General features: G+C 31.0%; 2 protein-coding genes across 3 annotated transcripts; both read right to left on the reverse strand.

The window, feature by feature from the left end:
• Positions 1-1,278: 1,278 nt before the first annotated feature.
• On the reverse strand, positions 1,279-3,121 carry LOC105770621 (stearoyl-[acyl-carrier-protein] 9-desaturase 6, chloroplastic). The gene is made up of 2 exons (XM_012591900.2): positions 2,475-3,121; positions 1,279-1,996 (listed from the first exon to the last, which is right to left on the reverse strand). Exons 1-2 carry the CDS (start codon positions 3,069-3,071, stop codon positions 1,430-1,432), a joined length of 1,164 nt encoding a protein of 387 aa, XP_012447354.1. The 5' UTR covers positions 3,072-3,121; the 3' UTR covers positions 1,279-1,429.
• A 1,936-nt stretch (positions 3,122-5,057) lies between these two features.
• LOC105770235 (putative UDP-glucuronate:xylan alpha-glucuronosyltransferase 3) lies at positions 5,058-9,333 on the reverse strand. 2 transcript variants are annotated; one of them, XM_012591340.2, is made up of 4 exons: positions 9,106-9,333; positions 7,591-7,800; positions 6,617-7,254; positions 5,058-6,292 (listed from the first exon to the last, which is right to left on the reverse strand). In XM_012591340.2, exons 1-4 carry the CDS (start codon positions 9,162-9,164, stop codon positions 5,262-5,264), a joined length of 1,938 nt encoding a protein of 645 aa, XP_012446794.1. In that variant the 5' UTR covers positions 9,165-9,333; the 3' UTR covers positions 5,058-5,261. The 2 variants fall into 2 exon arrangements, with proteins under 2 accessions (XP_012446794.1, XP_012446793.1); XM_012591339.2 differs by having other exon boundaries at positions 6,617-7,257.
• Between the last annotated feature and the right edge of the window lie 18,639 nt (positions 9,334-27,972).

Here is a 27,972-nt window from a genome sequence, read left to right on the forward strand (position 1 = left end):
GGGAAATGAGAATAGGAAAGGTGATTCTTGAGTTGGACAACTTACTTGCAATCTCTATAATAACAGAGCTTTGATGCGAGCTATAAGGAGGCTCCTTTGGTTGGATTGGGAGGTTGAAGTGACCCACGTTTATGGAGAAAGGCACAAACATTTGGTGGTAATAAATTGATTCAAGCTCCAAGTACAATTCGTCGCATCTTAATCATGGTAGCAGTAGCACTCAATTGTTGTTTAATCTATTTAATCCCTTTTACTATAATTTTTTTTTCTTTCAGCTTAATGTCACAAGAAATTCTTAGGTAGTATGCATCACAATAATTTAGTTAAAAGTTACTTAAAAATTATTTTGAAGTAATGAATATTGTATACTAGTATTTTTTATCTTTTATTATTTTTAATATAAATTATTTAAATAAAAATTAAACAATAGAAAAATGAGGTGTTTAAAATTAATTTTAAATATTTTTATAAATATATATTAATATTTTTTCTAATTTAAATTACTTTTAAAATCCAAAGAATGCGTTGATGTTCTAATTCGAATAAAAATAACATTATTTTCTAACACTTACAAGAATATGATATTTTATAGCAATGTCAATTCAGCTATTAATTGAAAGTCGATTTGAAATTGTAAGGCTCCACAAGATAGAATTTTAATTAATAGGAAGCGAGCTTGTGGGTATTTGATGAAGACTTATTTACATGCTTTACGAGATTCTAGGTTCTCAAAAGCGGTATAGAATGCGGTGATTCCTAGTCTAGTAAAGAATAATTTCTTCTCCACAAGTTTAAATTTATGATTAAATAAAAACTTGTCTATCGCAATAAGAGTTGAAAGTGAGCTAAGGAAATTAGTCGACTTAATTTGCAATGTACTAGAGGTGGGTCTAGCAGGTCGAAAATGTACTCTTTTTGGACAATCTATAAAGACATTATATGAAATTAGGATCTCCATTCTTAATCAAAATTGGCGATACCTTATTCAATTTTGAGTTTTGAAATTTAGGGTTTTAGAACTCTAACCATTTCAACAAATATTGCTATCAAAATTTTAAGTTAAAACACCAAATTTCTTAAGCTTAAACCCAAAAGTATTAGAATATCCAATCAATTAGTAAAGAAACACTACCATTCGTTTCGCCTGAGGCTGTTGATTTCAATACCTGAATAAATTTCTGTTAATTTAAAGTTTCAATCTTTTAGATTTTTTTTACACTGAGTTTTTTATTTATTTGGTGAGTTTTATTGTTTTTAGATATTATGTGTAAGAATATATATTTTTTAAAATTTCATATATTATTCATTTGTGAGATATAAGCCAAACAAAAACATACTCTACATTTTTACCTATTACTTGCACCCTAAACAGACAAGAAAGAAAGGAAATAAAGAAAGAAAAAGAGTGAAGTTGAGTGCTTGGTTCATTCTACAATGTAATCTCCCTATTGAAAATCCAGCTAAACTTCACTGCTTGAGGCCCCATTTTCTTAGCCCTCTCCTCTGCTCGTTCTTGTAATTTCCTAATCCTAGGCGCTAAGTTGCACACAAATTCCTGCGCTCGCCTCCCTTCATCCCTCAACCCTTCCAACTTCTCCAATCCCCACCTTTCATTCAATGCCTCCACTATATCAGCGTAATCATCCGACGTATACACTCCTATCCGCTGTGCCACGGCGGCGAAGTGCTCAAACAACCGTGGGTCTTCGCCGTCGAACATCAAGTGAGCTGGCATTGTTATCTTTTTCTTCATCATATCGCCGATTGCTAGCATTGCTCCAGTCGGGTCGATTTCGAGTAGTTTGCCGACTATCTTTGAGTAGGCCATTTCATGGCGTTTCTCGTCCGCCGCAATGGTGCCGCATATGCGTGCCAAGACTGGGTCGCCACCTTCCTTGGCTAAACGAGCGGTGTTACCGTGGGATACAAAGGTAGCTCGCTCTTGGAATGAGGTGTAGACGAAGCCCAAGTATGGGTTGTTTTCGGTTCCAGGGTCCTGTCAAACACACTCCATTTTTGGAGTATATCAAGTATATATACTAATAGGTGCTTAAAATTTTAAAAAAAAAATGCATGAAAAAATTAAGTAGTTATTTTTATTTTTTTAAATCTTCAATTTAAAAATGTAAAAGTAATTATTTATTCATTAAAATTAAAAAAGTTAAAAACAAAACACCTCTATAATAGTACTTGCTACTCTTTAAAAAGAAATTTCCAACCCCACTTCAATAAAAAATTATAATAATATACTAGATAGATAGATTCATAAGATATTTTAAAATATTTTTGAATTAATTTTAATTCATAAACATAAAAATTATAAAATTCTAACAAGTAATTTATAGAAATAATAAAGGCGGTAAAAAAACCCTTACCATTCCAGCTCCATCGGTTACTGATCATTTAATTGAGGATTAAATTTTAAAAATAAACAAAAAAATTGTAAATTAATGAAACAGTGATGAAAATGTTACCATTCCAGCGCCGATCAGATATTGCAGAGTCCGCTCAATCATGAACATATTAACTCTCCCTGACAAATACAGATAATTCCTCAACAAATCGCCGTGCCGGTTCTCCTCCGCCGTCCAAGCCCGTGTCCAAACAGCCCACGGACTAGAGCTAGCCCCTGTCTCATCCTTCACCCCATCCAACGTATTGATCATCGTCTGATACGTCGGCAATGCCTCCTCCGTTATCATATCTCCGACCAACACCACGAAATAATCATCCGGCAGCTCTGCCATGCGTTCTCTCAGCTCCTTCACTTGGTCGTTGAACTCTTCCAATGGTAATGCCGGATCCGGCAAAAAGGTCTGCGGTTGCCAGCAATCTTTGACTGGTTTGAGCAGAGGTAATACATTTTCGGTGGCCCAGTTTTCCATTGATTTGAACACTTCTTGCTTTTCGGGTGGCATTGAGTGAGTCTTTTGATGTTTCGGAGGAGATACCGTAACGGCGGAGGAGATCGGGGAGAATCTGACGGCGGAGGTTGGTGGAGAATGGCGACGGTGATGGACACGTGGCGTCCATGAGAGGTTTTTGGTAGGAAGGCAGTGAGAGAGTTGCATGGTGACAATAGTGTTTAGCGTTTCAGGGATTTGCCGGTGAAGTTTCAAAAGCAATGCTGTAAAATATATATGCAAAGAGTGACTATTTGACCCAGCTGTTTACTATAATTACAATGTTGCCATTTACGATTTTATTTGTTGTGGGGTAATAATTTAAGATTTTATTTTACGAACTTGGTTGATAAAAAATTTGTGAAGCAGTTTTTTTAAATAATGATTTATTTCACCTTTTAATTTTATAAAATAAATATTTTAAATTTATTTAATTTATTTAATTTTAGTTTTAAATTTATATTATTTGTCAAATAACTTTAAAATAAATACAAAATTAACGTCTTGACATGCTATACATATGTATGTCAATTCAATAATTAATGATTTATTTCACCTTTTAATTTTATAAAATAAATATTTTAAATTTATTTAATTTTTATCATTTTAGTTTTAAATTTATATTATTTATCAAATAACTCTAAAATAAATACAAAATTAACGTCTTGACATGCTATACATATATATGTCAATTCAATAATTAATTAATTTTAAAATTAAAAATTAAAAATTAAAAAATAATAAAAAAGATAATTTAAAATTATAAATTATTAAAATTATAAAACATATATTTTTAATATTTTTAAATTTTAATTAATTAATTACGAATATAACATATGCGTAGATTGGCACGTGAATAGTGCGTAAGTAAAATTAAGAAACATTAATTTTTCGTCTATTTTTGAGTGATTTTACAAATAATATAAATTTAAAGATATAAAAATTAAATAAATAACTAATATTTTTATAAAATTGGACTACTTTAATTTTTTTCGTTAAGAAATATAAGAGAAGAGTGAGCTTTTATAAATATTTCAAATTTTCTCAAATTTTTATTTTAATTTTCATTAATTGATTGCACTGTTAATTCTACACATTTTTCTACGGAGTATTTATATGATGAAATTTAATTCACACGTTATATTTATGTAAATAAAAAAATTAAATCTTTGAAAGTCCAATTAAGACCTTGAATTGAAATCATAATTCTCCTTTTTTTTTTTAAACTCCGACCTATTTCATCCCGAAATTAAATTTTTTTAAAAAGTCTTATAAAATCCAAGTTATAATTTTCAAATAAAGAGTTACGATGACTTTTTATGTTTTCTGGATTATTTTAGTGTGAAAAATAAAATAAACTAGTTAAATGAGTATTGAGAAAGATAAACAGTAAATATATATTTTGAAAAATATATCTTTTTAATTTAAAAAAAGAACAAAGAAAATTGATAATGGTGAATAAAGGGTAAAAAGGTGAAGCTGTTGAAATGGAAAACAATGGGTGCAGTTGTTTTAAAGAGAGGAAAATACATGAAATTAACCATTCTGTGGGCTTAAGCATAAAAACAAAGTTGTTGACAGCAGTTTTATTTTGAATTAAAATATTAAATAGGCTCTTGAATTTTATTATTTTATTTAAATTATATTTTATATTTTCATCCTATTTATATAAATTTTAAATTTCAATTTGCAGCTAAAAGAAATCTTAAATCTTTTTTAATATAGTCTTTACTTGTATATAATGATGGATAAAACTTATAAACAATGATGATTAAAATTTTGTCAAACAAACCGTGTGAATATGTAACTATGGTTAAAGCTTATATGTAACAATTATTAAAGTTCTTATCAAACTCACAAATTTCAAACACCTACAAATTTAAACCGTATGACTGTTTTTTTTCGATAAAGTCTCTACACAGTTTCTAATAGCTGTGTAATAAAGCCTTAATGGCCTATTTACACATTAAATCCCTTGATTTATAATTTTTATTCAAATTCGCCCCTACATGATATTCTATATATCTTCAATTTAGTCCTTGTTTTCTTTTTAATTAGAAATTGTTGTTTTGCCATCAAAGACTATTGTAAAAAGGCAGGCATCAATTGCTTTTGCAATAATGTAATAGGGGTGGAGAAAATCTCCAACAAAAATTCCACAGAAAACTAATGAAATAGCTAAACATTTTCAAAAGAAATTGAATAACGAATGTTCAAAGAGGTTCAAAACTAAGGTGTGTACACATATCCAGATAACCATTGGGAGGAACTCAATCTATAATTTTTTCTTTAAAAAAAACCGTTGACTATAAGATCTGCACAGAAAATATGTAGGAGAAAATGAAAGGAAAAATAAAATCATAATGAAGAGAGAGATACCTTCTTTATAGCAGGTGGTGATGGGTTAGCAGTTGAATTATCCGTCCAATTCTTTTCACCCCAATGCCACAGCATACTTTCCCAGAAGCAGAATTCTTCAAAACACGTCTTTAAACGCTTGTCTTTTATCTTAATTTTCCAATGGCCATCTGTGTAATTACCTTTCTCAGCTTGCCTCCGATCCCACTCTAACTGTGCCTTCTGTTTCGACCGAAGTAGACAGTACTTCTGTAAATTTTCTGGCATCGCATCGTGTACCTTCCACCATGTTTTGTGAGCAACATCACTAGCAAACTCCTGCAAAATGTCCACATTCCAGTTGCAATCATAGTCCCGGAAGCATAGCCATGGTTTGTTTCCCAGATAATGGATGACATAAAGAATTGGTGGATGGGCTCCAAAGAGGCGAGTCTTCATCTGTTTCTTCTCCACCTCATCACCTTCCCAGAAGTGCTTCAAGAAGTTCATGTGTTTTGGAATCCGATGCCACCAAGTAAATATTTCATTCAGATAACCCTGATCACCACCATTGTATGATTCAATCTCATTGATGTGATCCATTAGTAGCTGGAATGTACAATTCGATGGCTCAACAACCATCACACCCGAGTTGAAGAGCGTCGCATTGTTTCCTATAGCAGAAATTTCTGGCATCTCGAATAAGAAATCAATATTCCTAAGTATAAGAAGGTCAGCATCGATGAAAATAATCTTGTCATAATCTGTCAACTGCCAAAGACGGAACTTGCTGTAATTCCATTCATTATAAGCTTCTGGTTCAGCTTTTGGATTCCTGATTCTTTGGATTGTATAAATTTTCCACCCAGCAGCTTCCAAGCCACCTCTATGATAATCACTGATTGAGTCATCAACAAGTATCACAAGGTCCCTGGTTGAACCTGACATGCGGATACTTTGAGCAGCAGTAATGGCCCCACAAACATATACATGAGCCGAGTGTAGGATTGTTGCATATGCTTCGCGGTGTGCTCTCTCTGAATAGAAAGACCCTGTTCAAATTTATTTAGTTAGTTTATATTTACCTTTTGGACTCGGGAAAGCTAAAAAAATCAGTCAGTTTAAGCCCTTGTAGCCCATTAAGATGGTTGGACTTCAACCCAACATTAATAGGGCAATGTTCCAAATTATCAAGAAAAACTTAAAGAGTAAAATTAGAAAAGATTAAACAGGAAAAAGAAAACAGCAATCTTAGTAAAAAGACTCTAAATGTGTAAAAAGTTTATATAAATATTTCAACCAGTAAGCTTCAATTATCGTAATGAGTAGAAGAGTTTCTAGGAACAAATATCTGAAGAAACTAGATTGAAACTAACCTTTAGCCTGGAGAGGAACTGAAAGTTCACATGACCCGACTGGCAGTCGAATCTTTTCTCTTAACCTATGTAGGTTGGGTGTATACAGCCAAGCACTCCCTTCACGTGCAACAAGGTCCTTGCATGTAAAAAGATTTGGAAGCGGGAAGCAGTCAGTCACAAAAAGCACATGCACTGGGTGAAGCCCTTTAGCAGATGCAGCAAGCCTTGCTGCGGCTAGCTGAAAGTGTAGACGTGTGACATCTCTTGACCACTTCCCCGCCTTGTTGCAAGGAAGCTTAACAGCAATAAGATCAATCCGTGGTTTTCCAGGAAACTGAAGACTAGGTAGTGAAGGACAATTAGGAACCTCAAATTCTTCTTCTTCATCAATCCATTCAGGGAACAGGGATTCCCAAGTAACATTGTCTGCCACATAGTCCAATTGCAAAACAACATGCTCAGCATCTGGTAACAGCTGCTTCCATTGATCAGTTTCAGTATTATTGAAGTTCAATAAGCCAATTCCCTGATATTCGTCCCTGTCAGTCAGTTTCTCAATGACATTCAAGATTTGATCCCAATTTACATCCAACATTGATATATAACGTGGATCTGCGGCAACACTGTCTCTTATCCATCTGTCTACAAAACCGGGCCTGCTGCATGTAATAAATTCTACTTCATATAACTGAAAAAATAGAACAAAAACAAGAGTAATGTCGAACATATATGCTATCAAACTTGCTGCTCCCAGATTTCCAGTACCAGGAATTCAAGGTCATGAATCTTTTAAAAGCTACTGAGATATTGAGGTCGTTACCCATGCTAGTTGGATAGCTAGTTAGATACAGTCACACAGATGTACTCACATGCATGCTCTTATATACATACGCATGGTTTATTTTCAAGCAGAAAATAATTAAAGTCCAGGAGAGCAAACTATAGACTAGATATAACAATTAACAGAAAGATACTTTGAAGGTAGAATATACCGAGATACAAGATTGGATGGACGATCTGAAATGTAAACTGCAGGAGAGCGAAGGAGAGTGATGAGAGATCCCACCAAAATTATAACCAGCACAACTTTCAAAGTAGATATCTTGCAATTCCAGTTCCTGTACCGAATAGGAACATGGAGAGCCTTCTCAACATTTCTGAAAACCTTGTTCCTTTGGAACCCTCTTCTGCTTGTTTCTTCACTGTGAGAATGCAGTTATGAATTGCATCAGTCCGTGCCGATAAAGCATATAAAAGAGAAAGTTTTAGAAAACCAAAAAGCCACAAGTCTTGTGTGCTATGTTATTCAAACTCTTCATATTCTTTAAAGTGCTAATTTCTAACATCTATATCTGACACATTCAAACATGAGGATGAGGTATGATCCTCTAAATATATGGGGAAAACTTTAAGAAATTCAACATGCTCGTATTGAATGCATATCCACATTTGGCACTCACCAGTGTCCAGAAAAATAGCTTATGTGTAATAATGTAAGGCAAATCTAATGTCAGTATGGAGATAAGTGGAAGCATCCAAAACCCAATTTGCAAAAGCAAAGTAACTATATAGATAAACGAGCAAACTCCAAAAGTTTTCATAACTTAAAAAAACTAGTATTTACATGATACAAGTTACTTATCATGATGCTGTCTCTGGCTTCAACAATGTCACAAAATATTCCAAGTAGCAGAAAATAATAATAATAATAATAATAACAAACCCCAAGTTGTGGCTTAGTGGCCGGATGTTCACCTTCCATGGGAATAGCCTAGGTTGAAATCATTGTTGTACCAAAAAATAATAATAATAACTAATTCACATAAACAACAGCAATGGCAGCAAAAATATGATTGAAAACAAGAAGAATTAATGTAAACAGTTGAAAGCTTAAGTAGTTAAAGTAAGAGAGGTGCTGCCTAACCCTAGCTCAATCTACTTCTTATTTGATCTTATTTTCAACAGCTAAAATGCTAAAATAATGCACATAAATACCTACCGTATTAGGAAACTTCTTCAAATAATTAATATACAAAGGAAACTAATGCAATCTACAACTAAAATATTTCTGCCTTTCTCAACAACAAAAAAAAAAAACAACAATATTTCTGCTACAAATTAAAGAAACACTTCTAAAAGAATACAAATCACAGCCAAATTCAAACAGATCTTACTGCATTTTCTTTCTTCTGGTCAAACAAACAGCGGTGCTTAAAGTAAACAAGCAAATCAAAGCAATGATTTACTATAAGATTTCAAGTTTTTAAAATGACAACAGTAATTAAAAGCAAAGATGCAAGTCAAAGGAAAATTAATAACTACAAACGGCGGCCAAATTCAACAGATCTTTCTGCATTTTCTTTTTCTAGTCAAACAAACAGCAGTACTAAAAAAGCTCAGTCAACAAGCAAATCGAAGCAAAGATTTACTTAAATAATTCAAGTTTTTTAGTTGGCAACAGTAATTTTAAAAAATTGATGAAGAAATGAGAGAAGAGAGGAACCGACGCGGCGGAAGCAGCAGCGCGGTGGCGGGGCTCTTTGGGACTCAGAGAGGGGCCTCTCATCTTCAGAATAATTTCTTTCAGATCACCTGAAACTCAAAAATTAATAATCATTTGTTTATACTTTGAGATATTTAAAGCCTTTACTGATTTTTTTTTTCAAAATTTTAGGGGAAAAAAAGAAGGAAAGAGCTGGTTCTGTTGTGTGATCCAACGCTTTGAGAAATGAAAATGAGAGAGTGCGCGGCAGTTATTAGTACTTAAAAAGGAGAAATAAATTGTAATAATTGTTTTATTCTATTATCTGGCAATGATACTTGGCTTTTTGCCTAGATTAATTTAAGACAAATTTAGCCAAAAAGATTATTTAGTGTCTAAAAATATGTTTAAGATTAATTAATCTTATTATATAGGTATAGATATTCGTGTTTAACTAATGAGTGACTTATGTGAGTTTAAGATAATTAATATATTGGTGGTATTTTTCATAATTATATTTTTCACATTTTTTAACTATTTATTTACCTGATCTACGCTATAAAAGTATTTACCTCATATGTGTTGTTTCTCTAATTATTTTTAGAAGATTAATAATATCACTACCACTAGATATATTGTTTTTTTTTTTTTTAAAAAATACTATCTTGGAATCATGAACAAAAGACATGATCCATAATAGTACATACGATAAATAAATCACTATAAATTAATGCACAAATGTTATGTCTACAATAACAGCTACATTGGAATAATTCGAAAACAAACTAGAGATGCATCAATTTGATCAAATCACTAAATTTTGCATCTTAGCATTGCCATCAGCAAATCAACTCGATCGGCCAATGAAAAACTGCCAAAAGCTTCAAAAAAACCTACCACATCAATGATGCATAAAATGCCAAGTCTTAGTTGGTCTATTCTCCTCCTCCTCATCTCAAATCTACCACCATCATTATCATTAATCATGATAAAGCCTTTCGAGAATGGTCCCTAATAGATATGGCAGCACCCTTATATTGGCAAATCTCACATATACGTCAAAATAAGACTAAATATTAAAAGTAAAAATAAAATTACATCTACTTTCAAAGAAAGCAGCGTGGACAAAACAAAAACCACAAAACTGTGAACAAAACCGTGATATTGTGGATTAAATTAAAAACAAAATAAAGCTACGAAAAAATGTTGATGAAACTACAACCAGCTCAAAGGCTGGTGCCGCTGCCAACGAAGCGAAGATTTAGTTTGAAAAAGTTGAGCACCCTATGAAAAGAATAGGAAAAGTAGTACAAATATGATTGATGTTCTAAAATTGGATCAGTGGTCAAATCGGTAAGATCAATTTTTTTGTTCAACCAATTCGATCATAGATCCAACAATAAATAAATAATTACAAAATCATAAAAAATAACATTTATAAGCAAATTCAAATGTCAGGTTTTTGTCACGATCTAGTTTTTTACCGATTTTGAACAATTCATTTGAAATTAGTTCAATCTCTTTATCTAAATTAGTATATTAATTAACTCTCAATCCAATCGATTTGACTAACCGATTTGATCCAATTCGATAACACTAAACATTGTTACGTGGAATAATTTTAAAATTATCCTCAATACATTTATTGACAATTTTTTTATTTTTATTTTCTCTATTTTATTTAATTAAGTATTGATGTTGTGTTTTCAAGGGTTAATAATAATGTTAAATTATCATTGTTAAAGAAATTAATTTAACACAAAAATAAAGCTAAACAAAAATCCTTGGTGATGGAGATATTTTTCTTTTAAAAACCCTTCAAGTTAATTAGTTCCATGATTTTCTCTTTTTCCAAATATATTATTTTTAAAGTTGAAATATCACATTTTAAAAACCCTATAAAATTTAGGGATTATTTAGCAAAATATTCATCAAAAGTGGTTCTATTTTCCATTAACTCCTAATTACAACCCAACAAAAATGTTTAACTTGTATTAATGCAGAGTAGGTTCCTTTTCATCTTATTTGTTAAAGATGACCTGTCCATAAGAATTATGCTATTAAAGTCAACGAAGAATACTAATAATAAGGATGGTGGTTGAAGAATTAATAGAAAAAGTACTCAATTATGCAGTAATGACAAATCCAGCTTTAGGCTTTGACAACCCTATTGTTAGACGGAATTTCTCTCTCAATTTTGTTTAATTGCTTTTGAAATGTTTAAAGCACTTATTCACTCAACAATATTTTATTTTTATAGTTAATTGGTTCTCAAAATGTGTTTTTATTTTTATTTTTAAGGTTAAATTATTGGAATATTTTTATTTATATTAATTATTTAAAAGATATTTAAAGTTTTAAATTAGTTTATATTTTATGTTTTATTATATTATCATAATATATAATTTTTGTAATATTTTATAAATCATTAATTTTATAGAAAATTTATATTAATTACTTAAAAGGCACTTAAATTTTATGTTTCATTATATTAACTAATATTTTACTTCCTCCATCATGTTTAAAAGGGACCTTTTAACTTTTCACCACAAACTTTGACAACAATGTCAAACACTAATAAACTAAACTTTTTCGCGGCACATTTTAAAAGTTCTTTCCCATAATAATACTCAACTAATGATTAGTTAAGGATACTATTATTATTCTAGAGACCATATTATTAATTAATTCATTTAAAACACAAAAATAAAGGTGGAATATAACATTGGAAATGCTTTTATTAACAAAAATATGATAAATACGTATGTAATTACAATCATCTCATGATTAATCTTTGAGCATACTTCAGTAGCACCCTCCTCAAAATGAGGCCTTCTACCCTCTCGATAGGTTCCGACCTATGCCTTCTAGAGAATGAAGAGCTTAACCTCCAAGGAAGTGACCAATTCCCTAACAACCTTGTAGTTTCCAAAGCCAACATTGATTTTTCCACATTCATTGTTGTTATTTCAAGGGCTCAACTTCTTTTGATCAAAAGCTCCACACAATAGCTTCCACAACCTAGTAGACAAGCTTCTTTAGACGAGGGGATACCCATAACCTTCATAAGATTAGGCAAGCTAAAGATGCATGAGATGAATGTAATGTTGTTAGCTTAAATGACCGAGGTGGACTTTGTAGTAAAAAATTTACAAATTTGCCTTAACATTCTAATAATTCAAGGGAAAATGGACTTGATGTTTAAGATGAAGCGAACACCCTTAGAGGAGCTAGAATTTAACAAGGATCCAAACCAGTTTGATAGAGTCTCAAGCTCACCACATTACATCAAGCCTATGATGATATTAGTTTGGAATTGTTGAGGAGCTTGACATTGTGGCTTTGTTCGTACGATTTAAGACATTGTTCACTGACACAACCCATAAATTATGGCTATCAAAGATACCAAAGTTAAAGCCAAAGATGTCTCGACTATTGTTGAGCAACTACCATTTGATGCTTGGTTTGATATGAATATAATCGAGAGGAAAGGGGACATTTGGTTCCTTTGGCTTTCAGTTGTTGTCACTAACAATCATCTTTGCCACAAAGAACAAGAGATCCATGCAACAGTTAAGGTACATGCTACCAACACTCAATGGCTTTTATAAGTTATTCATGCAAGTCCTAAACTATGTGAATGTGGACTAGTTTGGCATAATCTAAAGACTATAGATAATTAACACAATATGCCTTAGCTTGTTATTGGGAATTTTAATAGAATTGTTTCTATATCAAATAAGAAAGGGCCCTTCCAACTTTCTTGTCCCAAAATAGAGAGTTTCATAATTGCATAAATTGTTGCAACCTCTTCGATCTTAGTTTCAAGAGTTTACATTTCACTTAAACAAATTTTTTAAGGACTAACAACACCTAATTCAAGAAAGGATCAATTATGGTTTCGCTACTCCTCAATGGAATACCACTAACCCTAAAGCCCAAGTGAGTTGCTTACCAAGACTAGATTGGACCATTGTTTGATTTTCCTTACACTTTCTAATTTGCAATGGCCAATATGTAAAAGTTCATTCCACTTCTTACAAATGTGGCTTGATGACCTTGAGTTCCAAGACTGTGACACCTCACACTTGACCCAGTCATCGGATCCAAATGCATGATAACATATTATGTTGCCAGAGCAACTCAGACTATCTCAATCCAATTAGGGAATAATTCAAAAATATTTATGACATTTTATAACATAACATAACATAACATTTAATGTATTATACCTTAACCTGGTTAATTGAGTGATTTAATACCTATGAACATGCATACTAGTTCGATCCATTTTATAGCATCACCGACCCCTAAGGCTATTAATAAATAAGTCACATGGTCTTTCACAAGATTTTGTAAATCACAATCTCATTTTGATCATATCAATACACTACAAGGCTTTACATTTTATTTTCAGGTATTAATCATATTAATTCATTTCATAACATTGATATGTACCAATTCCATAATCAAACATGTGACATCTTTATATTTCATTTCAAATTTACTTTGTATTTTAATCATATTGTAGTAATGTTTTAGCCCTTATGAACTAGAAACGAACTTAAGATGGATACACGAATCACCAACACACCAATATAAAATGCACACAATGCTCATTGGTACATTCGAAATAATATGCACCCAACACTCATCAATATAAATTGAAGTAATATGTGCCCAACACTCATCCATACGTTGAAAGTAATACACACCCAGCACTCATCGATATAAACCAAGAATCTTCGTATAACAAATCCTATGACATGCCTACTATACTCGTAACTCTATTTGAGACTGTTTAAAAGGACATTCATAATTACAAAATCCACATTCTCATATCTTTTATTTAAATACATAGCATTTTTATATTTCTTTCATTTTGTTATCATGCTTTCACATATCATTTATCTATTAAGCATGTTTTTATATAACTCTAATGATCTATCACTAAATCAAAACATGTAATACACATTCATACATACAAGATTTCAACAAAATATTAAGTATCAATTACAACTTTCCATTCATGAAATGAATCATTAACATCATACCAATTATTCTTTTCATTATACTATCATTACACTAAATCATTACAATTACTAAAACTCAACCTTCCTTTCATGAGATTAACCATTAATATCCCTTCATTTTATTTTGTTCAATATCTTTCCTTTCAAGATATCATATATATATATATATATATATATATATATATATATAGTTCAATTCATACTATTTTATTTCAACTCACACATCTAATTAACAACTAATAGTCTAGGTTCTCATACCAACAAAGATTACTCGTGTATCTAACATATAATCCAACAATCACCATTTAAAAGCTTACTCAACAAGTAGAAACCATAATCAAAACAACAATTAACATCAATATATTTGCAAGCCAAATATTTAATTATCTTATGCAATGAAGGCAAATTATGCTAGCAAAAATTGATTTCGTTATCCGTCACCCATTTTCGCCTTGACCCTTGACATTCTGACATCATTATTAGCTACATACGACAGATTTGGTTATGAGAATAAAGTTAGTACTTCACTCAATTAAGGCATATTCAACAACCAACATATTTGTATTTTTTTTTTACATTTAGGTCCCTTTTAACCTCAATATTCGAAATGCTCGTATCTCAAAGTTTACCCAATCAAATCTAAATTCAACTTTGTAAATATACTACTGGGACTTCAATCTATCATTATTTGTTAGCAATCCTCAAATTTCTCATCTTATTCACATAATTGATCTCTTAGCTTATAATCTAATTCATTAACTAATTCAATATAATCCTCTCATTTCTAGCATAATTCAAACTTGTTGAACCATAGTCTAAATTTATCACTTCTAAACATCCAAGACCAAATTTTTCCTTTTCAAATTATTTAATAATTAACAAAGCAACTATGTAGAAATTTCAATCATTTCTTCAACCTCATCAATGGGTTCATAAATTCTATAATTTCTAACCAAAATTTAACTTAAAATTTAATGGAATAACCACTTACCTAAAGAAGTAGCTCACAACATGAGCTTGATGAATACTTGAAAAAGCTTTCTCTTTCCCTTGAGTGAATCGGTGATAAAGAGAAAATAATGGACTCTTCTCTCTCCCATTTTCACTAATATAATACATAATTATAATATAACTTTAATTAATATAAGGGTTAAATATAAAATTACTATCCAAACTTGTCCACTTCTCTCAAATTGGTACCCAAACTTTTTTTCGTCAACAAAATCGGTACCTGAGTCTAACGCCGTTAAGTTTAGAACACGTGACAGAATAATATTGTGACAAATGATATAAATGACATCATGGTGATGTCATAATCTAAAAAAATCTTTTTTTGACTTTTCTCCCCCCTACAATTTTCCTCTCGTTCCTTTTTTCTTCTTCTTCTTCCTCCATTAACTTTTTCTTGTTTGGCAAAAACAGTCAACAAATTTTTTCCACCAGTATTTTCCTTCTTCAAGCTTAAAACCCTTCTCTCCCATTTATTTTTTGTTTATTTCTCGAGAAAAAAAGTAGTTCATATCGCCTATTGTGTTTGTTTAAAAAGAACCCAATTCATATTTATTTTTTCTGTTTGTTTCTAGAGAAAAAAACCCAATTCACATTACTCAATCAAAACATTTTGGAAAACAGATGTCAACATGCCATGAGCAGCCATTTTAGCTAAACAACATAATTTTGTATCCTAAAGGAAAATCCTTTACACAAAAATTACATGAAACATATACTCCACTTAGCTCTAAACCTCAATTCAAATCATATGCACTTAGCAGAACATAAATTCTTTCTCAATAACAAATGTAGCTAAGTATTATTTGTGGAAACAATGTAGCTAAGTTTTAAAGTAAGTCAATAGTTGAACGGCTTAAAATATTTTATCAAATTACACTTTTAAATTACTTTTCTCCTAAAGGAATCACAGATCAAAACAATAGCCAATAATGCATAACAAATACAAATCCATCATCAACAAAACTTAAGCTTTTTCAAATCAAACCTGTAACATCCCTAACTCGTCTCCGTCGTCGGATTAGGGTTATGAAGTATTACAGCATATATCAAAACAATTTACATCATTCAACTATTCATTTATTAATAACAACATTCGAATATGCATTTCATTCTTAGCAAAATAACATTTATGGGCTTGAAAACAAGCTTACAGGGTCCTAAAAATAGTTTGGGAACAATCAGGGACTAATTTGAATCAAAACAAAAAAAAATGAAAAATTTTAAAAATTTTAGAAACAGGGATCACACGACCGTATGGCCAAGCCGTGTGAAAAAGGTCAGCCGGTGTGGCTACCCCACACGCCCGTATGGATACCCCACACAGCCGTATGCTCAAACCGTGTAAGCAACTGTGACTGTGTGAAAAATCTTACACCTAAAATTATTAAGGCACACAGCCGTGTGATAGCCCGTGTCCCAAGCTGCGTGCACCTTAAAAAGCTTCCAAAACAATACATACTTTCATCCAAAACTTAAATACCAAGCCAAATCAAAATCAACCATTTCCATACTTTAAAAACACATTTAAACAAACCCAAAACATGCCAAAATATTTAACCTAAGTGCCTAACCAATGTGTCCTCATTGACATCTCAATTCAATTATCAACCTTAATTTACATGCCACACCAAACTAATTTGCATTCAAGATCATAAGTTCATATATAAAACTTGTAAAACCCCGACCCATATCCGTCACTGGATTAGAGTTACGAGGCATTTCCGATCAAAACCCGACTCAGAATTTTTTTTATACTAACTCAACCACGAAATTTCATTCCATATATATATTTTATCACATAACCAATTAAAATCAAACATGCATCTTTAATCAAATTTCATATACTAACCATGTTTCAACAATTCATCCATATCATTATCATTTACTAATCAAAATTTAATATCATAAATCAAGCATTTATCCAAACATTTATTTCATTTCAATTTACTAACTATACTACATATTACAAACAAAGGAAATCTACCCTGTTTGGACAGCTCTTATACATCTAAATTGAGCAGCATATATATATATATACACAAAATTGGACAGCATTTATACACCAAAATTTGACAGCATATATATACAAAATTGGACAACATTTATACACTAAAATTGGGCAGCATATATATACCAATTTGGACAGCACTTATACACAAAATTTGACAGCATGTATATACAAAATTGGACAGCACTTATACACAAAATTTGACAGCATGTATATACAAAATTGGACAACATTTATACACTAAAATTGCGCAGCATATATATACCAATTTGGACAGCACTTATACACAAAATTTGACAACATGTATATATAAAATTGGACAGCATTTATACACTAAAATTGGGCAGCATATATATACCAATTTGGACAGCATTTATACACCAAAATTGGGCAGATATATTCGATTTTTGTATATAAATAAATTAATCCATTATATATATATACTAAGCCATAACCAATATCATGCTCATCATTATAGGCCATATCATTAACTTATTATACTTATACACTTAAACTATCATTTTAAATCAACCCTACCATTGAAACATGTCAATTTCAATTTATAAATCATCTCCTATATTCACTTAACTACTAAATCCAATCAAACTATATATAACATTTACATATATAATACATAACTTAGACACTTAACTTAACATTACTTATTTTAATGAATATAACAAACTTACTTACTTCAACCACATAAATATCGAAACACTTGAATGAAATCACCATGCACATATATATACACATTACCATATAAATACTAACCATAATATACTAATCCATGATCATAGTATGCTTAAACCATAATTCAGCCCAAAACCAAACACAAACAAGAAAATTAAATCATTTTCGCATGGCTCAATATTACATGTTCCAAAATCAAGCATTTCAGCTACGCTATTCATGCCATAAGATCGAATTCAAAATTAACAAAATACCGAGAGGAGTCGATAGTGTGATAATCTTCTCTGACGATCCCCGAGCTCATAACCAACTTCCAAAATCTATAAAACGAAGAGCAACATACACACAGTAAGCTATTTAAGCTTAGTAAGTTATAAGCAAAAATATAATTATCGACAATTACATATTAACATTTTATTACCAAAGCCGAATATGCATAATATCAAATTCAAATAACCATCTTACCTTATTTCCATGTAAACAAATAACTAACACATACCTGAATCTGTAATTTAATTTCAAATTCAGTCTTTATTTCACATTGCCCGTTGAACCATTCGGAATTAAAAAGGATACGCGGATAGTCGGAAACTCGTACAATGCCAACGTCCCAGACGTGGTCTTACATGTAATCACATATCGATGCCACTGTCCCAGACAGGGTCTTACACATAAACACAAGTCAATGCCAACGTCTCAGACGTGGTCTTACACGATAGTACATATCGGAAATCCTATGTCATGACATATGTTACCTATCTATTCCTAGGGTTCGTACGGGACTTTCAGACAACGTATCTTTATTAAATCGAACTCGAAATATCGCTCCTTCGCTCAATATACATTCGACCATACACAATTATATTCACAAAAATTTCATTCATCATATAACATATATATTATCAAATTTAATGACATTTATGTGCTTATAGACTTACCTCGGATATCGTCGACTGTTAAATCGGCTATTCGACCACTTTTGTCTTTCCCCGATCCAAATCTGATTTCTTTAATTCTTGATCTAAATCAAGGATTACAAGTGTCAAACCAAGCTTTCTCTTTTTTTTTCTTTTTCTTTTGAAGTTTCGGCTAAAATGATGAACTTTTTGCATGTTTCTTTTATTTTTATGTTTTATTATAACATATATTATCATAATTTTTTTGTTTACCAATTTAACCTTAAATAAATAATTTATAAAACATATAATATAAGGGCAATGTTGACCATTACCACCCACTATCATCTAAATGGCATAATTGCCATATAAAACCCACATTTTTAAAAGACAACAATAATTAAGTGCTTTTATAATTAACCACTAAATTTTCATTTTAAGCGATTAAGCCCTATTATCAAATTAAACACTCAAACAATAAAATTAATTCACGAAACTTTCACAATATAAATTCACACATAATAAACACAGAAAATAATATTAAATATATATATATTTTTTAGACTCAGATTTGTGGTCCCGAAACCACTGTTCCGATTAGGGTCAAAATCGGGCTGTTACAAAACTCATGCCAAACTTATCATTTCTTCTTATCCATTCACATTCATTCAGATCATGATTTAAACACTTAAATAAGGTTTATATCAAATGACCAAAACAACTTTATATGAACATATTCACACCAAGATTAAAGGCACATACACAAGCTTATACCAAGCTTAAAACATAATATTTGTAATAAGTATCCAAACATATACAAATACACCTATTACATGCCATATAACCCAAAATAAACATATCAAAATCTACCAAAATGTATATGGATAGTTTGATCTTCAAGTTGATTCGATCACCCGACTCCACAAAACATTATTTACAAGGAACAAGAAAGAACACGAGTAAGCTTCACTAGAGCTTAGTAAGTTCAATTGTTAAAACGATAAAGCTTACTGAATTAAACATAACAATTTTAATAACAAGATTAAAAATCAGAGTTTCCCGTCAACAACAATCCACAACAGGTGAGTTTATAGATAAATAAGTACGTGATCATTCACTAGCAAGCCACAATGCTATCAAAAGATTCATGAATAATCTTTCAACAATTCAATAGCAAGACATTTAACACAAGAAATATTGCCCGATGAATGATATACAGATATGAGTACACAGTTATCCATCCGAAACACACCAAGCGCTCAAACGAGCCAATCCAATCGATGCCTCGACACCAAGTGCCTAGCCCGTAGGCTAACATCTCCATGAAAACACGTCTGGAAACTAAATGCCAAGCCCGAAGGCTTTACATTCTCCCTCGGTAACATGCCAGAATCACTATAATATATCGTGATAGTCCGCAACAAGTGCTAAACTTCGGTATATTAAGTGTAAAATCACAAGTTATAAATCACCGTCTCATCTCAAATCAATCACCGTATCGTGCACACTATAACCTATTGGCATGCCAATCGTACTCTATCCTACGTTTATCCGACTCAAGAGTTATCATCACTAAAATATTATAAACGATTCAGCACTTCAATTCTTATTAATTTAGCATCTAATATATTAAATTGAACATTCTCCAATCAGTTTTTTCACTCAATATGCAATTCAAAATATAGTAAATTAAACCGAATGAAATTACTAGGGATAACTGCAGAGTTTTCAACATTTATTTCAATTATTAACTTCAATTCGGCTCAAGGGACTATTCAACAACTTTTCCTTTTCCTTTATTTTCTACTTGATCTTAATCTATAATATAATTTATTTCAATTATTAACTTCAATTTCATATACTATTCAATTTACTACACATAACTTCTTATTTACAATTTTGTACATTTGACCCAAACATTTACACTTTATTCAATTTAGTCCCTAAAGCCAAATCAAGTTTAATTATACAATTAAATCCTCAACCCATAGAACCGAATTTTAACCACGTCAAAACAGTTCATATATGCTAAAATTTCACAAGAAAACCATACTTATTTTTGTTTATTTCCAATTAAATCCCTAAACTTAAAAATCATACAAAATCTCTTAACAAAATATTTCTAACACCCAAGTATTGAAATCTACCGTTAAACTTCAAAAACACCCTAAACTCATCAACGACATCTTCCAAAACATTTGACAGTTTCAAAAATAGAGGTACGGGTTAACTAGACCTAGTTGCAACGATTCATTAAAAAATTTAAGATAAACACACTTACATGCAAGGGAGAAATAACAAACCAAAGCTTCTTCTTCTCCCGACAATGGCATTTTTTTCTCTAGCCAAAAATATAACCAAAATGAGGACCAATTTCTTTTATTTTCTTTTGTTTTCATTTCAACTTAATTACAAAAATGTCATTCCCTATATTTTTAATCCATTTCCAATCACCTACCGTTCACTAACTATTGAAATGGCTTATTTGCCATATTAACCCATCCTATTTTACTTAAACACCCAATTAGCACTAAAACTTTGCACTTTTTATGATTTAGTCTTTTTTAATTAATTGACTATCCAAACATCAAAATTTCTAAACCAAATTTTAGTACAATACTAATGACTAGAGGTGATCATGGGTTGGGCTACCTGGCCCGGCCCGACGGCCCACCTGAAAACTGGGAGGGTTCGGGTAAAAATATAGGCCCGAAATATAGGTTTGGGCAAAAAAACGAGGCCTGTTTAGAAAACGGGTCGGTCCTCGGGTAAAACTTTTTTGGCCCAGGCTCGACCCGGCCCAGCCCGAATTATATATTAAATATATTTTTTTTATTTTTAATCAAATATATATATTTATTTTTAATCAAATATATATTTTATATACATTAAATATATATTTAATATGGGCCGGGTCGGGCTGAGCTCGGCTCGGGCTTAGTAATTTTCTTTCGGGTCGGGCTTGAACAAATTTTTAGGCCCATATTTCGGGTCGAGCTTGAATCGGGCCTAAAATTTTGTCTGGGTCTAACCTGAACCCGACCCGGGCCGACCCATGATCACCTCTACTAATGACCTCGTAAATATTACTCACGTTGAAATTGTGGTCCCGAAACTACTATTTTCGAAACAGGTTGTTACAAAACCCACATCAAAAAGAATTTTTCTTAATTACAAGAAAAATAAAACAAAGAGACCCACAAAAAATCACCATATTTTAATAATCTAAAACAAACCCACATCATAAAATTTGAAGCTAAAATGAAAAAAAAGGTTAAGAAAATTTACTAATTTGAAGTTTCTTGTCAAGCTTGTTGATTTCAACAAACACCTCTTCTTGTTCTTTCCTTAACCGATCGAGTTCCTTTAAGTTTTCCAAGATTAAAGCAATGTTCGGTGACGACATCGTATCCTGTTCTTTGTCTTCGCCAGAAATACAATGTTGCCTGTTTTACAGGATAACTTAAAGCTATATTTTTTTGCTCAAGAAAAAAATTGTTGGCTAGGCTTAAGACAACCCATAAAGCACTCGATCACGATCAACTTTGTACGCCTATTTGGGTATTGAGCATTTACCTGTAAAAATGAAATTTCTTGGAATGTATAATTGCAACTCCGTAAAATGGAATCAAGTAACTTTTTTCTTACATATGGAACCATTCATATATGTGGGGATAACATATAGATTTATTTTAAACATATAGAATATAGATTTATTTTATAGGTACCTGTTTGTATCCATTTGATTCGATTGACTTTTGCTTGAGTTGAATGATGAAAAATTATCATGTTTGGTTCCTTTGGAGGATGGATCTAGAAAAATTCACCTATCCTAATAACAAAAAAACCTGCCAAACAAGAAGAAGAAACTTGGGTTGAAAGAAGAAGAAAGAAGGGGAAAAAAAAAGAACGACCAAAAATAGGGGGAAGGAAAAGTCAAAACAAGAAAAAAAGTTTTTTTTAGATTATTACCATGATTTCATTTATGCCACGTGTCACAATCTTATTTTGTCATGTGTCTTAAACTTAACGACGTTAGACTCAAGTATATATTTAGTTGACAGAAAAAAAAATTTGGGTACCAATATGAGAAAAAAAACTATAAATACCAAATTGGGAGAAGTTGACACGTTTGGGTACTAATTTTTTATTTAACTCTTAATATAATTAATAATAATAAAACAAGGATCACTCTTTATTCAAGAGTTTGGATAGTGGATTTTTATGTTATAGATCATTCTCATTCACCACTTCATGTTTAAATTAGCCACTAAAGATTTTGATTAATTTCTAACCAAGTCCTTGATCAAAGAATTTCATTCATTAGCCCTTATTCGTCTCAATTAAATTCTATACTACTTGATAATTTATGCAATCCAATTTTAGTGTCCTCTTTACATCAAAGCTAAATAATAATTTAATGACATTTAACATAATGTTCAAATCAAATATTTTAGAGTGTTACAACCATCTCTTTAGGGACATATTTAGTTCCCACCTAATTTCCTCAATTTAATCACATTACAATTTGGTCATTGTACTGCATAATTAATGAGCTTCCAACCTAGCCCCTGTACTGTAAAAGCCCGATTTTGGCCCTAATCGAAATAGTGGTTTCGAGACCACAAATCTGAGTCTGAAAAATATTTTTAATATTATTTTTTGTGTTAATCATGTGTGAATTTACATGTGTGAAAGTTTCTTGAATTAATTTTATTGTTTGTGTGTTTAATTTAATAAAAGGACTTAATCGCGTAAAATGTGAAATTAACTAATTAATATGTAAAGTGTTAACTTGCTAATGTCTTTATAATGTGAAGTCCTTAATAGGAAATTTGGCCATTTATTTATATAGTGGACGGCATTATGTTATAATATATATAGTTTTTATATTATTTATAAAGCTTATAATATATATTATATTATATTATAAATTTATTATGATAATGATAATAAAAAAAGAAGACAAACATTAAAGAGGCCATTATCACCTATTCTTGGCCGAAACTAAAAGAGAAAGAAAATAAGAAACAAGCTAGGTATTCGGCACTTTCAAGTCTTGATTAAGATCAAGAACTGAAGAAAACAGAATTAGATCGAGGGAAGTCGAAAGTAGTCGAGTAGTTGATTTCGTCTGTCGATATCCTAGGTAAGTCTATAAGCACATAAATGTTGTTAAATTTGCAAATGTATAAATGTTATTTGTTGAATTGAATTTTTTGGATATATATGTGTATTGGCTGAATGTGTGATAAGCCAGGAAATTTTATTTCGTGTTCGATTCGATCGAGATATGTTGTCCGAAAGCCCCGTACAAACCCTAGAAATAGTTAGGATACATATGTCATGACATAGGATTCCGATATGTGTTTTCGTGTAAGACCACGTCTGGGACGTTGACATCGACCTGTGTTTACTTGTAAGAACCTGTCTGGGACAGTGGCATCGGTATGTGATTACATGTAAGACCACGTCTAGGACGTTGGCATTGTACAAGCTTTCTGATTATCCGTGTATCCTTTTTAATTCCGAACGGTTCAACGAGCAATGTTAAGTGAAGACCGAAAGTGAAATCGAAATTATAATAGTGTTCAGGTATGTATTTATATCATGCTATGGAATTAAGGTAAATTGTATATTGAATTGATGATACAAAGTTATTTGATATATGAACAATGTGAGCATGTTCGTGCTTATAAGTGATTCGGTAGTATAAGGAGATTTGGCCTATTATTATAGTTTTTGAATTACAAATTGTTAAGTATACAAGTATTTGAGTATTTGTGCAATAAGCTTATAAAGTTAAATGTTTACTTTTATTTAATTTGGTTGGCTTGGTAAAGTGGTTTGATATTAATGTTAAAATGAATAATGTTTGTTTACGACTTACTAAGCTGCAAAAGCTTACTGTGTATGTGTTCTTGTTTACCTTTGTTTTATAGATTTAGAAGTCATGATACGAGCTCGGGGATCGTCAGCAAAGTCTATCACACTATCGACATCTTTTGGGTATTTTGATAATTTTTTTTTAAACTTGATATTATGGCATGTATAGGCTTGCTTATATTTTTGGTTAGTTTTGGAACATGTATATAAATGGCCATGCGAAAATGGCTCATCTTCTGTTGATCGAATTTGGTGTTTATGTATATGGTCTTTATGGTCATTGAAATGGAGTTTATAATTATGCATATTTGATTATGGTATAAGCTTCGATATGAAAATAAATGTGATATATATATAGTTTGGACATATTAAATTTGGTTAAGTGATTAGTACATGTATAATTGTTATGCATTGGACAATAGATTGATTGGTTATGAGTTGAACTAAATTACGAATGTATATATATATTGTTGCTAAATGAAATATATGTGTGGATAGATACTAGCAAGTATATTATACTGGTATGGTGTAATTTGGCTTTTGGTATTATATAGATTCGGTTATGATTTATAAGTATAGAGTTATGTTTAATCCATAAACCTTTGATAATTAGTTTGAAATGATATTGTTAATTATGTATATTCGACTATGGTATGAGTTTTTATATATGTGCATATTGAATTCGGTTTAAGAATTTAGCCTTAGCTTGTTATACATGTAATAAAATTGCCGTGTTTATGTTTGTGTGTATAAATTTTGGTTAAGTAAGTTTATGTTTAACTTGTTATTATGTTTTGATAGTGGGTGATGAATTAAGTTACTAGTATAGTAAGTATAAATCTTACATGGAAATGTGAAAGTGTCAAGCCATTAGTGAATTATTTGATTTGTAATGGATGGTATATGTATATGTATATGTATATGTATATGTATATGTATATGTATATGTATATGTATATGTATATGTATATAATAGCCAAGCTTCATTAGGTTAAGTTTAAGTTTGAATATATTTATATATATATATGGCCTCATAGGTATTTGCCAAATTCGCTATTATGTGCTTGTATATTTGGTTAAGTGAGCTATTAACTCGTTAAATTTATAACTTAGTTATGTAGCATATTCGGTTATAGTATTTGATTAAAATAAGTTCGGTTATATTTTTTATAATGTGCTAAGGATTAAATAATTTATATGCAATGACCTAATATGCTTATGTTGACTATATGGGGATTGTGAAATATGGATGGCTGAATATGTCTAGGTTATTTGAGTTAGGTGGAAATGGTAAAATGTGCACTTTTAATTTACTTGAATGATTAGTATATGTACTTGAATTAATTATTAAGTATGCAAATTTGTTATACTTGATTTGTTTCATTTTTGTTTATGCTTTATAAAAACATATTTTATATATAGTGCATTATTCGGTTGTGTATAAAAAAATTCGTAAGTTAACTAAAATTTAAAATAAGCTTTGTGTCCGGTAATGCCTCGTAACCCCAATCCGACGACGGACACGGGTTAGGGGTGTTACATGTACTATTGTAATATTCAATCCCTTGATTACTATATAATTTAATTACTAATATCCATATTTTTTAGTTTCGTACTTGTTTTGTAATTACATCGATTAAAATTTTAGATGACCCAATTCAATAAATTCAATCCTAAAATTGACTTTTTTTACACTGACGAAACTCAGATTGCTACAAAGACATTCTCAACAAGTTTTGGATCAAATACTTTCAACCTCCTATAAAGTTTCAAAGAATTCATATCTTACCTAGATGAATGGAACAAAACTACACTGAGGGTGAGTTTAAGAAAAGAAACAACTTCTTGCTAGATTGTCAGCCATCAAGAGAGCCCTAGTCAAATACCCCAATGGCTTCTTACTTGACCTTTAGAGATTTATAGTTGTAGAATACTCAAACATCCTCAAACAAACGAAAAAGCTAGCCCTGAAGTTTAGAGTCAATTGGATAGTGAAAGCAAACGTAATACTAAGTTCTTTCACCTCACGACTATTGTGTGGCATAGCCATAATACAATTCTTTGATTCAATGACAAAGAAGGCAATTGGATCCCAAACAAAATAGTGGTTTAGTCTATTGTTCAAAATTACTTTATGAACCTATTTTGCATATCCATAATCTCATCACTTACTGAACATCCCACATCATCTATAACTTGGCCTACCCTTAACACTTTGGGTCATCAAGCCCTAAGCTAGAAGCACCCATAATTGATGTATACAAAGACAAAATTCTATAGTATTCAACTCGTTTAACGAGTTAGGAGTAAATGGCCTACACCTATTCTTTCTTATAGAAGTGTTGGCCCAACAACAAAGATGAAGTAATAAAGATGGCAATAGAGGTGTTCTCCAGTGCCCAACTCTCTAAAGGACTCAATGACACAATTATTGTTCTCATTCCTAAAACAAAAAGCGCAACCTTTACCAACAAATTCTAATCAACCGGTTTATGCAATATGACTTACAAAATCATCACTATAGTTATAGTTGCTAGGATGTGACCAATTCTTCAGAAACTCATATTTCCATACTAGGCTAACTTTCGTATTAGGAAGACAAACTTTGGATAATGTCATTATTGTCCAAGAAGATATGGACTTTCTGGAGTGTTTAAAAGGCAAGATTGGCTCTACGACCATTAAACTCAACCTGGAAAATGTTTATGACAAGTTGGAATGGAGTTTTATTAGGAGAGTTCTGAGTTACTTTTAACTTTCTCAAGTAATGGATTGATCTCATTATGCGTTGTATCTCTTCGACTCTACCACTGTCTTTCACAATGGCTCTAAGTTAAAGAACTTCCAACCATCTAAGGGAATAAGATAAGAGGTATAAAACTAGTTTTGGAGGTCGCACATGATTATACTTTCAAAGATAAAAAGTTCAAATACAATTTCGGGGCAATGTTGGATAGGGTTGATTTGTGTGATGAAAGAATTCATTCCTTTTTTATGGTTATAAACTCATTATTTTTCGATAGGGTTGAGCAAGAAAAACAAAAGAAATAAAAAAATTGATCTAAACTGAGGTGTTTGAACGATTTTTGAAATAAACATTAAAAATTGCGATTATCCAATCCGATTTTTATTTTTATTTAATTTATAAATAATTTAAAATATTTATGATGTAAAAATAAATCTTTTATATTTAAAATAATGAAAATAGAAAATTCTATATAAAACTTATTTTTTCAAAAATACAAGAACGGTATTGATTTTTTATTTAATTTAAAATTATTTTAACAATATTTATGAAAATTTATTTGAAACTTTACCAAATAATATCAAAAAAAAAATCATACAACAAAACCTATTTTATAAAAAAT

The sequence above is a fragment of the Gossypium raimondii genome, chromosome 5 (assembly GCF_025698545.1).
Source record: "Gossypium raimondii isolate GPD5lz chromosome 5, ASM2569854v1, whole genome shotgun sequence".
NCBI classification, from domain to species: Eukaryota; Viridiplantae; Streptophyta; class Magnoliopsida; order Malvales; family Malvaceae; genus Gossypium; species Gossypium raimondii.